Genomic DNA, 13,828 nt, shown 5'->3' on the forward strand with positions numbered 1-13,828 from the left:
TCCTCGGAAGGAAGGTTGGGCAATCCTACTTCCGTAGTGATACTGCCTCGAAAACCCAAGGAGGGGTCGCTATGAGTCGGGGCCGACTCGACGGCACATAACAACAACAACAACATTATATATTAAAAAAAGATGAACCTTAATGTACTTTACCTTGTAAAATGTAAAAAAATTAACTTAAAATAGATCATAGCAACTAAACATGTGCAATGCTACCTTATTAAAAATAGAATGTGTAAATAAGAACTTTTTTAAAATACAAAAGAAATTAAGAAAGAGATTAAAAAAACATTTGCGAGAAAGTGTCAAATATTGAAGATAGGTAAAGAAGATTGTATGTATGGAAAATGGGAGTCCCTGAAAGAGAAAACCAAAGCAAAGGGATAGAACAAGTACTCTGGTGGCATAGTGCCTAAGGCATTTAACTGCTAACCAGAAGGCTGGTGGTTCAAACCCACCAAACTCGACGGATCACTCTCAGGGACTCACTGCCTTTGAGTCGGATACGACTCATAGTGACCCCTTCTTGGGTTTTCGAGGCAGTTATCACTACAAAAGTAGATTGCCCTATCTTCCTTCCGAGGAGGGGGACTCAATGGCAGTGAGTTTAAAATTTAATTGAGACTTGACTGCTAACCAGAAGGCTGGCAGTTCAAACCCACCAGCCACTTCTCAGAAGAAAGGTTGGGCAAACTGCTTCTGTAGTAATACTGCCTCAGAAACCCAAAGAGGGGTCGCTATGAGTCAAGTCTGACTTGACAGCACATAACAACAACAACACTGATTGAATGAGCACATGAATCACTTATCTAAGAACATAAACTCAAAACGACCAATACCTAGTAAAGTTACTGGTTTTAGAGAAGAAGAAAAAAAATCCTGTGGTTATCTAGGCAAAAAAAAAATGTGAGTTTCATGAGAAACAAAGTTAGATTATTAGACTTTTTGACAATAACACTTTAATGTCAGAAAAGAAATGGAGGAATATACTTAAGATATTCAAGAAAAGAGCAAGCCAAGAATTTTATATCCAACAAAAGTGACCTTCAAGTATAAAGGACACATACAGACTATCATCAAAATACAAGAACTTGGGAAATACTGTTTCCCTGATGCCTTTCTGATGAATCTACTAGAGAATATTCTTGAAGCTCCTAAAATGACTTAAGGACTGGTAGTGAATGTTAAATGTATACTTAATTATAGAACTAAAACCAAATGTATTCTTAAAAGGAGAAAGTACAGTATGTAACAGCCATGTGCTCTGATAAGGTAGACATAATATAACTATTTTTGAAAAGGGGAGAAATAAGGATAGAGTATTAAAATTATTTTAATGCTTTTAGTAATCATGTTGATAGTGCTATTAGGATTACTGTTTAGAGACTTAGGCGTGTAATATGTGATTGAACAGATGAGTATTTATGGAATATTCTAATTCTGTTATCCCCTGTGTCTTGAGAACCAGAATTCTAGTTTAGAAGAAAAGAGGTACAGATGAAATAGAAAAGAGGTTAAGTAAAAACTCTGCAGTCTCAATGGTATGTTGGAAGTATCCATATGATCTCAAGAAGTACTTTATATATGTGAATGTATGTAGAGAGAGCCCTTGAAATACCATTTCTCACTAAAAGAACACAAGTCTTCCTGGAGAAATGGCAGATTCCAAATCTAAGGCACAAAATGTACAAGACAAGCCTAGAGCATATCAAATAGCAAGGAAGCTATCAAAAACTAGTAGGGTCATGTCTAAAGAACTTGGGAGCTAAAGTAAGTAAGTTCCCAATGATGATTTCAAATTGTCCCAAAGTGACTATTTGAGTTTCAGTAATAATAATTGCAATGGATTGAAACTCTTTAAATATATTTAAATCCATTAGTTTATGAAAACTTTTTTTTTCTTAAAGTGATTATTTTTGGAAGATGATATGGAACCAATTTATTATTTTGTAAACTAACAAATAAGGGAAAAGAACTAACGATTTTTGGTGCCTTTCCTATATGAACTAGAGCACTGAATAAGCAAATAGTATATGAGGGAAAATATTTATAAAAGTATTCCAGCTACTAATGAAAAAAGAAGAGAGAGAATATCAACATTTTGTAGCCCCACCCCAATAATCAGATACAGTTATTAATCACTGGCAGCTGCTGCGATCACTAAACGAGCAACAAGCAGACGTGATGTGCCTCCTTACAGTTTTGTTGGACACTATACGTAATCTTGCTAACGGAATTGAACCTGAATCTGAAACTGTTTCTAGGTCCATCTGCCAATTTGAAAGAAACAAAGAGGACAGAACAATATGTGGAATGGCCCCGGAATGTGCAGTCAGCAATTCTGGGTCGGGAAACTGCAGATCATGATGGCCCAAGTTCTTCCACAGATAATTTGTAAGAAAGTGGAAGGGATAGAAGAGGAGTCCATAGTTCAAAAGAGGCTTAAAAAAATGTTAAATTTTAAAAATGCCCAAAACTAAACTAGAGTATCTAGGGAATGTATATTTGGGTGATAAAAAGGAAACAAACAAACAAACAAACAAAACCACTTTTTTTAAAGGCAGAGGCATGATTATTATAAAAATCAGGATAATAGTGACTCCCAGTAGGAGATGTGTTAGGACAGGGCACTTGGGTGAGCTTTGGAGTGGTTCCCAGTTTCTGGTTTTTGGTCTGGGTAGTGTCCACCTTGTAGGCACTTTTTATATTTGTATTTTTATTTCACAATGAAAAAAAGATTTGAAAGCTAAAGCTGTTTTTAAAAACCTATTAATAATATTCAAAGATACAGATAGTGGGGGAAGAAAGCTTGATATTTGAAAAAATAATCACAAATCTTTCAATATGTGATCAATTCTTCTTGATGGTTTAATACTATTTAAAGAAAATACATATTAAATGTAGAAGCTTAGAGTATAATTTTTATTTTTCCTCGACAGTTCATTTTTAGATGGGAGAAAGAATGGTCACAAATGAGCCCTTCATCTTGGATTATATTCTTCATATATTTGAATTTAATTTGTGATCTGCTCTTAAAAGCAACATGTTATTATACTTAAGTGTCTTTGTTTTTAGCCCGTAATAGTTTGTAGATGATATCACTCCTAAATGTTTTAATTCCCCACCAGGTTATAAACTTGTGACCAATGAGTTAAGATTATGAGTGGTTTTAAAACTCTGTTTCTTTATCTGTCAGACATTTATTTAGCACCTGTGAGTAATAGGGAGCAGGGATTCAGCAGTGAACAAAAGAAACATGGATCCCTGATCTTCTAGTCAATCTCTGTAGCTTACATTAAGGAAGCTCAGGACAGGTTGAAAAAACAGCTGATCTGTTATGACCTGTAACTATGGGTACAAAAATTTCTGGGTGAACTTCAAGTAGCTACTCTCAAATTAGGCTGAAAAGGGCTCCTTTTAATCCTGTGAAATTGGCATTACAGAAAAGAATTATAGACATTTTTGGAGCAGGGTGCCTTATGGATACTAACATTAGACTTTAAATCTCCTTATTTATATCTAATTTTTCCTATTATTTTAAAATATAAGGTATCTGCATATTTAATCCTGGGGCCCATTTATTTAGGTCTTTTTAACCTAAAGGAGAGGACCTGATCCACATTTTGAAAATAAAATGGCTGTATTTTCTCCCTCCTCTTATTAAATGCACCTTTTAATTTTATTTATTATATATACCTGATAACTGATTAACTTGATACACTGTCTGACTCAAAGCTATATTAACAGTCATTGGACATGAAATAAAGAGATGTTTCATTCTTACGTTCTGGACACATTTAAAATAGTCATTTCCAAGAGACATGTTTTTTTTTTTTTTTTTTTTTGCCATCTGCCTTTGTCATCATTAAAAGCACTAAATTTAAGGTTGTTGACTGTTGTCTCTCCTGACACTGGTGAGGCACTGAGCTGTTCTCTAAGTGGATTGGTTACAACTTCATGACAATACGGCAACTGGCTGTCTCGTTCAGGGAAAATGAGATTTATTTCTTGGGATTTTCTTGGTGAACAAAAGTTTAATCATTTTCACTGGTCTCTGCCAGATGGCTTCTTACAGTTCTTGTTAAGACGAGGCACTTAAAGTTCTGTAGCAATTAAGCTGATATATGTACACATGATGCCAACTATTTACAGTAAATAAAGTTTTCCTCCTTTCCCCACTCCTTTGTTTTTTTGGCAGGTAGTGAAAGCGTGGGGTGCTCATGTGACAGCAGTTTGCTCTCAGGATGCCAGTGAACTTGTACGGAAACTTGGGGCAGATGATATAATTGATTACAAATGTGGAAACGTGGAGGCGCAATTGAAGTCCTTAAAACCGTATGTATTAATACAATATTCACATTGGGAGAGTGGGAACAAGGGCAGTTGATAATGAAGATCTGAGATGGTTTGGTGGCTGTATAGTCATGTTGAGGTCTTAGAGAAGAATCTATAAAAACATGTCCTGTCATTCAAAGTCATTTAGGTTGGTTTCTGTTTTAATTCCAAGTGTTAAAACAGCACAGGAACATAATGTGACATATACTCAGGAAGATATTTGCTTACATGGTCATTTGCTAATTTTAATTTAATTTATTTATATTTATTGCTGGTTTGTAAGAGGTCTGAAAGCAACATTGGAAGTGTGTTCTATTTCATGGCATATGTTACCACAGAAGTATATAGCAGTGCATGAAAATACCTGGTGGGAACTAAACATGCTTTCAATGTTTTGGCTGAATAAAGGCTTAAGAGAAACAAAGTAAATATAAATATTGCTAATGGGAATACTGGATGTTGTCATTGTGTCTGAATGTCTGAAGGCCTGATGTGTACTGAACAGGTATAGATTGGGGAGTTCTCTCAGGCCCTGATGGTCCTATGGCTCAGGGCAGAAGTAGGGTGGGGGTGGGGATGCTTATTAATCTGGTCTTCAGCCAGCCAAGAGAAAAACTGAAGCTGAGAGGACAACTGAGTAGTATTTGGAAAGCTGTTTTACTGCTTCTCATTCAAAGGTTATCTATTTTTGGGGAAGTTTTCAGAAGCCATTTACTCTTGCCCACCTTGATTAGAGCTATTATTTTCATAAGTAATTAAAAAAGAAAGAAAAATGAAAACTTCCATCTGGCTCTGCCTGACCTTTCTCAGCCAGCACCACCAGTAGCATGACAGTGCACCTGGAGCAGCTAGCCAACTTATTATTCAGGCAACGGTTTATGGACCATCTCCTGTTCCAAACACTGGAGTCAGGGCTGAGCAAGGCAAAGCCCTGCTTCCAGAGAGCTTACGTTCCAGCTGGGGCGGTTTTGAGTGGTGAAGGAGCTAGGGAAAATTGATGTAGAGAAAAGGGATAACCAGTGGTTGGAAGGGGTTCATTATTGAGAAGGCAGTTAAATAATGACTCTCTGAAGCGTTGACACTTGAGAAGAGGCCTCAGTGTTGTGAAGGAGCGGGCCAGGAGAATGAGACCTATATGCATTTATTTTTTGTCTTACTCACTGCTGTATCCTTACCACCTGGAACAGTGCTTGGCATGTAGTAAGTGCACAATAAGTATTTGTTGAATTAATTATTGAGGAAATTTAAGAGAAGAACAATCATTCCAGGTGAAGATAATAGCAAATATAAAGGCTCTATGGTGGTTCAAACCCACCAGCCACTCCTTGGAAGGAAGGTTGGACAGTCTACTTACACAGTGGTAACACTTCGGAAACCCAAGGAGGGGTCGCTATGAGTTGGATCCGACTTGATGGCAGTGAGTTTGGTTTTTTGGTTTATGGCAAGAACACGCTTGGCATATTTGAGGAATAACACTATCCCTTGCAGAAATCTTGTCAGCTACCCTCCTGCCTGTGTGTTGGGACCTAGGTTTCTCTGGGCCTTATGAAAGTCAAGACATGACAGGTCTCCAAGATCAGGCTTCCAGATAGTGATAGTTTAGGTTGATCTCTTACTTTCTAATGCTTCTAGGAATAGCAGCATGAGACTAAAGTGAAGGCCAACCCACCTCCTCTATCTGCCTTAGGTTTTATACACATCTGGAATTTGTTACCAGAGACTAGGAGAACCTGACAGATGGAAAGCTGGAGGACACTCAGTTTAGCCGCCTGTTTTGGTTACCTAGTGCCACTCTAACAGCAAATACCACAGATGGGATGGCTTTAAGAAACAGTAGTTTATTCTCCTACAGTTTTGGAGGCTAGAAGTCTGAGTTCAAAGTGCCAGACTCTAGGGGCTGGGTGAAAGCCCCTCGACCTTGGGCTTCAGCTCTGCCTCTTGCTCCTGGCCCACTGAAGCTGGAGACTTTCTTCACTCAGGCAGCTGCTGGCTGCTGAGTCTGACAAACCCAAGGTCAACAAGTGAAAAGGCACAGTCCCGATATTACCAAACCACACAAAAGGCCATTGATTCAAGTCCATTAAAAGTCCCAAGATCAGCAGAGCATGGCAGGCTGCTGAATGAAGACTCAGCTACATGTAGGGTCCAAGTGTGCCAGAAAGCTAGAGGCCTTCCCAAAGCTTCTCCGTATATACAGGAAGCAGACCACCTCCCTAAACCAGCTGCTCAGCTGCTTGTGGTAGATCCCACCATGGAGCTGACTGCCAGTCTCATCATGGGAAACAACTACATCCAGCTGCCCAGCCACTCAAAACCAGGCCCAGCCAACTTGACGTATATAACCTTAACTACCACACCTCTCAACCCTCCTTGACAAGTGGTCACACTCCCTTTGCCTTAGGGGGTCCTCACTACCTTATAAATGCAGGTCTTTTTTTTTGTGATAGCTTTAATTAAAATTGATCTTTATAACTTCTGGCAAGGGTTTGGCCTCCAGGCAGTATAACTTCTTTCTTCCTCCAAACAGCAGCTGTTTTAGTTGTGAGAAGTTTAGAGCAGAACCAAACCAATTGGTGTCGAGTGGACTCTGACTCATGGTGGCTCCATGCATGTCAGAGTAAAACCCCTCTGTAGGGGTTTCAGTGGCTGATTTTTCAGAGGTAGATTGCCAGGACTTTCTTTGGGTGGAAGGGGCTTTGAAGGTCTTCAGGCCAGCCCTACGTGTTACAGTTGAGGAACTGAGGGGCAGAGTATTTGTGAGTCCTTGCATACTCAGGATCATTGTGCCAGTCGTAGTGGAAGGGCTGGGTCTGCAGCCTGGTCTGGACTTTGTTTTCAGGCTATTCCTGGTCATAACCCCATGCTGCCCATGAGTCTTCTTTAAACTGAGTATCGCCATATTTGTTTGTTTAGATTTTTGAAACAAAGTATAAACTTTACTAATGAAGAGAATAGCCATCTAATAAGGTTATTCCCCTGAATTTCACATCCTTCAATTTGTGTGTGGCCTTCTTATTTTAGTCCCATGAAAAATTCAAGATCCACAAAGTTGGCCATAACTGGTTTTAGAAGCTTTGATGTTTAATTTTATCCAGATGAATTTGGAAGGGGAAAAAGAAGTTACCAGAAAAGAATTATTCTGTTAATTTGCTTCATTGATAAGTATACATTCTCTAAATAGATCTTTATTTTCAAAAGTCTTTAAAAGCCTCATTGGGCCTTTTTAACCTCTTTAACTAGAATGTAGTGATTATAGCAATTTTAGATTGGATTTAAGAAGTTGAATATCTGTCAGTTCCTATAGACTTGATTATAACTGGTTTTTTGGCATGACAGAACAGGATTGAAGACTGAGAGCAGCTTGGCTGTTGATTGATTTTTATGTATTTTTCTGATGCTGTGCATGAAACCAAAATACAGAAATTCTAGAAGGTGAAGAGGCCAAAGTCTACAAGCAGTTCTTGCTATGGAGGGAATAGCAGACCATTCTAGTGAATGTGTAAAAAATGGTGTGGCAGGGTGTCTGACCTCATCTGTGTTTAGGACAGGGAGAAAATCATCAGCATCAGCCCAAGGCTGATTGATGTGAGGTGGAGGTCAGACATACCTCTGCCATCCAGCCTTTTTACCAATTCTGACACCAGCTATCCCTCCCATGGCATGCTCTCCTTTTCTGTAGGGAACTCACGGACAGTGTTTACAATTATGGAGTATATTAAGGAAGGAACAGGTTACAATGCAGGATCAGGAATGACTCAGGATATAATTCTTTGATCAGGACAGCTTCTTCTCACCTGTGCCCACAGGTAGGCCTCTCTCTGGCCCTTGACCTCTTAGCCCTTTGGCCCCTGCTGTGCTCAAGCAAGTGTTATAAAGCTCTTTAGCTGTGCCAATAAGTGCACATAGGCACCCTACTCCACCAGAAGCCTCGGCCTGAAGGAACTCAGCTCTCTCTCACTCCATGGGTCTTGAGCCTAGCTCCACCAAGTACCCAGAGGCCTCTACTCTGCCAGCAAGCCTCTTGCTTGAAGGTTCTCAGCTCTCTCTCTCTCCCTTTCTCTGTGGTTCAGCATACCCACTGTAGCTGCCTTGCTATGTGGGCTGGGAAGCCTACCACACTATCTCACTCCAGTCTCCTGGTTCTACTGCCACTGATTTTCTGCTGCCACTTCTCGCTGTGTCATGCCATCTCTGGTATTAGTTCTTTCTTTTTGTCTTGGGGGTCTAGGAAGTTCTCAGCACAAGGACCAGGTCCAAAGGATACACTCTACTCTTGGCTCTTCTTTTTTGGTGGTAGTGAAGTCCTCCCTCTGCTCTGAGATTGGCTTTTTTTTAAACCCAGCAGAATGGCAACAGTGACCAAATCCGTCATTAGGGTTCCATATACCTTATTTGCAGTCTCACACCCACAGCGGTGCCATATACCTTATTTGCATTATTAGCAAGCTGTCCAGTCCCCTTGGTGAGCCACAGGCCCTCTATTTGCATAGTCCCACCCAGTCATTTCAGAGAATGACGAGACTGCATGACTAAAAGGGCCATATTACGTAATTAATTTTCACTGCAGAGTGAAAGCTTAATAATATACTTTTCTTTCAAGTATGTACATGTACTAAAGAATCCTTTGACTTTAATTAGATGGATATCTTTGCTGTTTTCTGCAAAGCTTAAGTCAGGGATTCTTCACCTTGGCATCCTTAGTTTCTCAACTATTAACATTTTGAGCTAGATTTTGTTGTTTTGGTTGGGGCTGTCCTGTGTTTTGTTGTATGTTTAGCAGCATCCCTGGATTCTACTCACTAAATGCCAGTAATGCCCTCCCATTCTCCTAGTTGGGACAACCAAACATGTCTCTAGGCATTGCCTAATATGTCCCCTGGGGCCTGGGGTGGCCAAATCACCCCTGGTTTGAAACTGCTTGTTTAGGTCATTCTTAAAGTATTAGAAAATATAATTTTATGACAAGACAAAAATAATCATATTTGACTTACCTTGGAGAAAAGCCAGAGATCCAATGGCTGAGTGTGTGTCTTTCCACACCTCTGTTGGAGAGCCTGTTGCAGGGTGATTTGTGAGCTGTTATGAAAATTAAACCCTCGAGACACCTGGCAATGAGAGTAGAGAGAGATTGGAGTCTATATAAAGACTGAGTAGGATGTTTGGTTTTTGTTCTTTCTTTCCAGGTTTGATTTTATCCTTGATAATGTTGGTGGATCCACTGAAACATGGGCTCTAAATTTTCTTAAGAAATGGTCAGGAGCCACATATGTGACTTTGGTGACTCCTTTCCTCCTGAACATGGACCGACTAGGCATAGCAGATGGCATGTTGCAGACAGGATTCACCGTGGGCTCTAAGGCGTTAAAGGTAGGAAGGAGAATCTTGTTATGCTTCTGGAAATTGATTTGCACCCTAGACAGTTTCTCTTCTCATGGAAGCAGTGTAGCCAGTGCCTGCAAGCATGGACTCTGAAGTCACACTGACTGGGCTCAAATTCTGACCGCCATTTAATAGCTGTGTGACCCTGTGCAAGAACTTAATGTCTTTAAGCCCTAGTGTCTTCACCTAAAGACTTAGACTGGGTTTTCTACAGGGACAAAACCAGTGAAGTGTATATGTATTTATAGAGAGAGAGCTCTGGTGGTGTAGTGGTTAAGACCTTATGCTAACCAGAAGGTCGATGGTTCAAATCTGCCAGCTGCTTCACAGGAGAAAGATGAGGCAGTCTGCTTCTATAAAGATTTACAGCCTTGAAAACCCAGTGGGGATTGCTATGAGTTGCAATCAACTTGGTGGCAATGAGTTTGGTTTTGTTTTATATATGTATAAAGAGATTTATTTCAAGGAAACAGCTCACTCAGTGTAGAGGCTGGCAAGTCCCGAATTGATGGGTCAGGTGTCAGGCTGGAGGCTTCTCCTAACTCAAGTGGTTACAAAGGCTAATGAATCCAAAGCCAACAAGCAGGTCAGACAGCAGACCGCTGGTTCATGGGTGGCAAAAGATGGTGAATTCCAAAATCTGCAAGTCAGACAGAAAGCTGCTAGCTCTCGTTCAAAGCACCAGAGGTCAGAGGATGACAAGTTGGTTGGAGAATTGAGAGAGCATGAGCTTTGCCAGAACATCCATGTATATTGGATACAGGCCACACTCCCAAAGAAACTCCCCTTTCAACTGAGTAGCTCCTCACATCAGATTACAAAATGGGGGATGATTACATAATATCTGCCAAACCACTGAGAATCATGGCCCAGCCAAGTTGACACATAACTTGAACCATCACACCTATAAAAGTAGACTAATAATACATCTACCTTACTGCATTGTTGTCAGGATTAAATGAGATAATCCATGTGAAGGACTTGGCACAATGCCTAGTATGTAAAAAACACTCTTATTAATGATGTTAGCTTTATTATTAGCCATGTTCTCTCTTTTGATTCCATCTGGAACACTGTCTGCTTTCTTCTTGCCTATACCAGATGGCCTTTTCTCTGTTTCACCAGGTTTAAAACATACCCTTTCTTACATGGAGGAGGAAGTTTTATTAAGACAAGGTACAGCTAGGTAGCTGCTTTCTTGGTGGTGGGATTGGGATATGCCAGTATTTCCTGGACTGGGGCTTTCAGATCTTTAGAAGTCCATGGGTATCTTTTGAATTTAAAAAAACCTGAAGGAAATTATACCTTACTCTGAGTGTACAAAGACTAACAGAACCATCATGCCTCTTCCAGAATTTTATCAACTTGTTGTGCTAACACTGCATATTCCATGTGAATCAGAAACTCTAGCTATTGATGGCATTATGGGAGTTTCTGGGCCTTGATTGGTCAGCCTGACTGTGTTACTGGGGCCACTGTTACCAGGGCCACATGGAACTGTATCACTCACTGAACACATTCAGTGTGTGGTGGGCCTTAGTTATGGGACTGGTAGTGTCTGTGCTTGCTACTTAACATGACAGCCTGTGACAGAGGCTTGTGTAATTTCATGTTACCAGCTGTTGGTGATTCTGGATCATTGATTTAAAATCTGAATTAGTGTTGAAATAGAATAAGTTATAAAAGAAAGTAATGCAGATAAATTCTATTTTTCTAATTGGACAAAATACTTCAGATTCAGGAAAAGGCAGTAGTAGAAAGTTCCTCAGGGGTAAAAAGATTGCGAGCCATTGTGCTGATCCAGCCAACACTGACACACATCTGTCAGATGGCTGGCCTGATAATTATGTTCAGCTTCTGTTTTGTTCTGGAAATTCATTTGGGGTCTCCGGAGGTAAAATTTAGGATGTTAGTCTCCTGAATACTGTGCACTCACTAAACGGCTTAGAGGTAATAAAGAAGCGCTGTATAGACCACAACTCAATCTGCATGAAATATGTATGGGTAATAGAGATGAACAAGGCAGCTACTGCTCTCTGGTGTTCTTTATTTTCATTTGATTCAGATGGCAGCCAGAATGGGTGTCCACAGGCTGCTTTGTGGTGGAGAAGAGGCCTTTGTCTCTTCCTTCTCTTTTCACAAAACACGCACTTTGCAAGTCCTTTAAAATATAAGTGTGAATTTTCTGTGGATTCTCAGGTGGTGCCCAGCAGGCCCTCTTCGCTGTTAACCTGCTGGGTCGCCCCTGAGAGCCCAGCAGCCACACCTCTCTTCATTTTCTCTTTCTCCCCCAACTTGAAAGATGATCATGGTGATCTCAGGTGAAAACCTTTTAAGTAGTTTCGGACGTCCTCCTGAGAATGTGCCTAGTTAAAGCCCCATTGTAATGCTCCAGACTCTCCTGCCTGCTTCGGTTTACTCTCCCTCCCCTAATGGCCTGGGAAAAAATAACAAACACAGACCCCTTACAACAGAATATTAAAATCCTGCCATTGCAGACCCAGAGTTTCATTTTACAGTGCAACACGCTGTAAAGAATTACACACATGGCAGTAGTGACCATTTTTGTTCCTTCTTAGTACTCTGAACAATTACCAGAATGTTGTAGTCTGTGAGGTAAGATCTTCGAGAGAAGTACATGGACAGACACCCTTGGGACTGGGCCCAGAGTAAGCTTGGAACATTCCCAATGCTTCTGGTATATCGCTGGCTATATCAGCCTTCACATAGTTGTTTTTTTGTTTTTGTTTTTTTTCTTTTTTAAGTTAGTTGCTTAGACTAACCTAGACCAACCACTTTCACACCATGATACACATAGAAAATAGTACTATTTGAACAGTACATTGAGGCTGTTTGGGGCCAAGAGCAACCTACCTGGAGACTTCTGCCTCCCAAGCTCTCCCTTGCTACCTACACCGAGAGCTGAAGGGAATCAATACCTTGTCGCACTTATTCTGGGGTGAGCTTGTCTCTGCATCTCTTGCTGTTAATGGTGAGTTTCTTAACTGTCATGGTTATTCCAGGTTAGACAATAAATTCCAGGGTCACTCAACCAGTAAGCCGTCCTTGGCACACCAGGTAGGAAGCTGTGGCCTAGGCAACAGCTTATTTTTCTTCTTTTCTTCTATATTATTAAACTCTAGTTTGGTAGTATCCTAGTTTATCCTCCATAAGCTTTACTTTCAGCACTGCACAAATATTTATTGAGTAATTTCTATGTGTCAGGCATTGTACATACTTTCTCATTTAATCCTTTCAACAACAGTGTGAACTAGGTGGTGCTATCACCATTCTACAGGCTGGGAAGTAGGCTGAAAGAAGTAGCTTGGTGCACATAACACAACTAGTAAATGGCTGAGCTAGTGGAGCAGGTGAGTTCCATGGCACTTACCATGAAAGTAGTTTATATCATGGCTGAAGGGTGTGAGGCAGAGGGTGAGCTCTGCAGAAGAGAAGTCTGTGCTCACCTGGCAGTCACTGTGGGTAGAGTAGGGAAGGGAGTAGCATGGTACTGGCTAACCCCATACTACTCTGGACAGCTCTCATCTGACAAAGTTTGGCTGGATTGAGATGATTTAGGGACAGAAGTCATTGAGATGGCCTTAGAGATTTTAGCATTTGGGCAGGTTGTTGAGATGACCCCGAAGTTTGGTTAGGCAGGTCATGAATAATCTTGACTCACTTGTTTTGATAATGACCTGCCTAGCGACCCCACCAACCACTCCTCGGAAGGAAGGTTGGGCAATTCTACTTCCGTAGTGATAACTGCCTTGGAAACCCAAGGTGGGGTCTCTAGGAGTCAGGGCCGACTCGATGGCAAATAACAATAACTAACAACAAACCCCAACTAGCAGAAGTATTTGCACGAAAATACCAAAAAAAGGAGACAGACAGAGCTGCGGTCTGGCAGCGAAGCTGAGCGATCCCGATAGCACAGACAGCTTGGAGAGTGCTGAGTGGTGGTAGGACCCAAGAATTAACCTAAAAATCAGCCCTGCTAGCCAGGGACTGCACGGAGGACTGCTCTGGTGGCTGAGGAATAAACAGAGAAGGTGAAGAGAAAGGCGGGCTGAGCTGTGGATTTTTGCCGGTCCGGAGGATGCCACCATTTTGA

The 13,828-nt window shown here is 40.8% G+C and overlaps 1 protein-coding gene across 1 annotated transcript in view; it reads left to right on the forward strand.

Annotated features, from left to right (window-relative positions):
• Positions 1–13,828, forward strand: part of RTN4IP1 (reticulon 4 interacting protein 1) — a 66,106-nt gene that overhangs the window by 34,810 nt on the left and 17,468 nt on the right. Inside the window, exons 6-7 of the mRNA XM_007940838.2 lie at positions 4,199–4,335; positions 9,519–9,702. Of these exons, the coding sequence (XP_007939029.1) occupies positions 4,199–4,335; positions 9,519–9,702 (321 nt within the window). The remainder of the gene's footprint in view (positions 1–4,198; positions 4,336–9,518; positions 9,703–13,828) is intronic.

This window comes from Orycteropus afer, unplaced genomic scaffold, assembly GCF_000298275.1.
Source record: "Orycteropus afer afer isolate SDZICR_OR568_19922 unplaced genomic scaffold, OryAfe1.0 scaffold00072, whole genome shotgun sequence".
NCBI lineage: Eukaryota > Metazoa > Chordata > Mammalia > Tubulidentata > Orycteropodidae > Orycteropus > Orycteropus afer.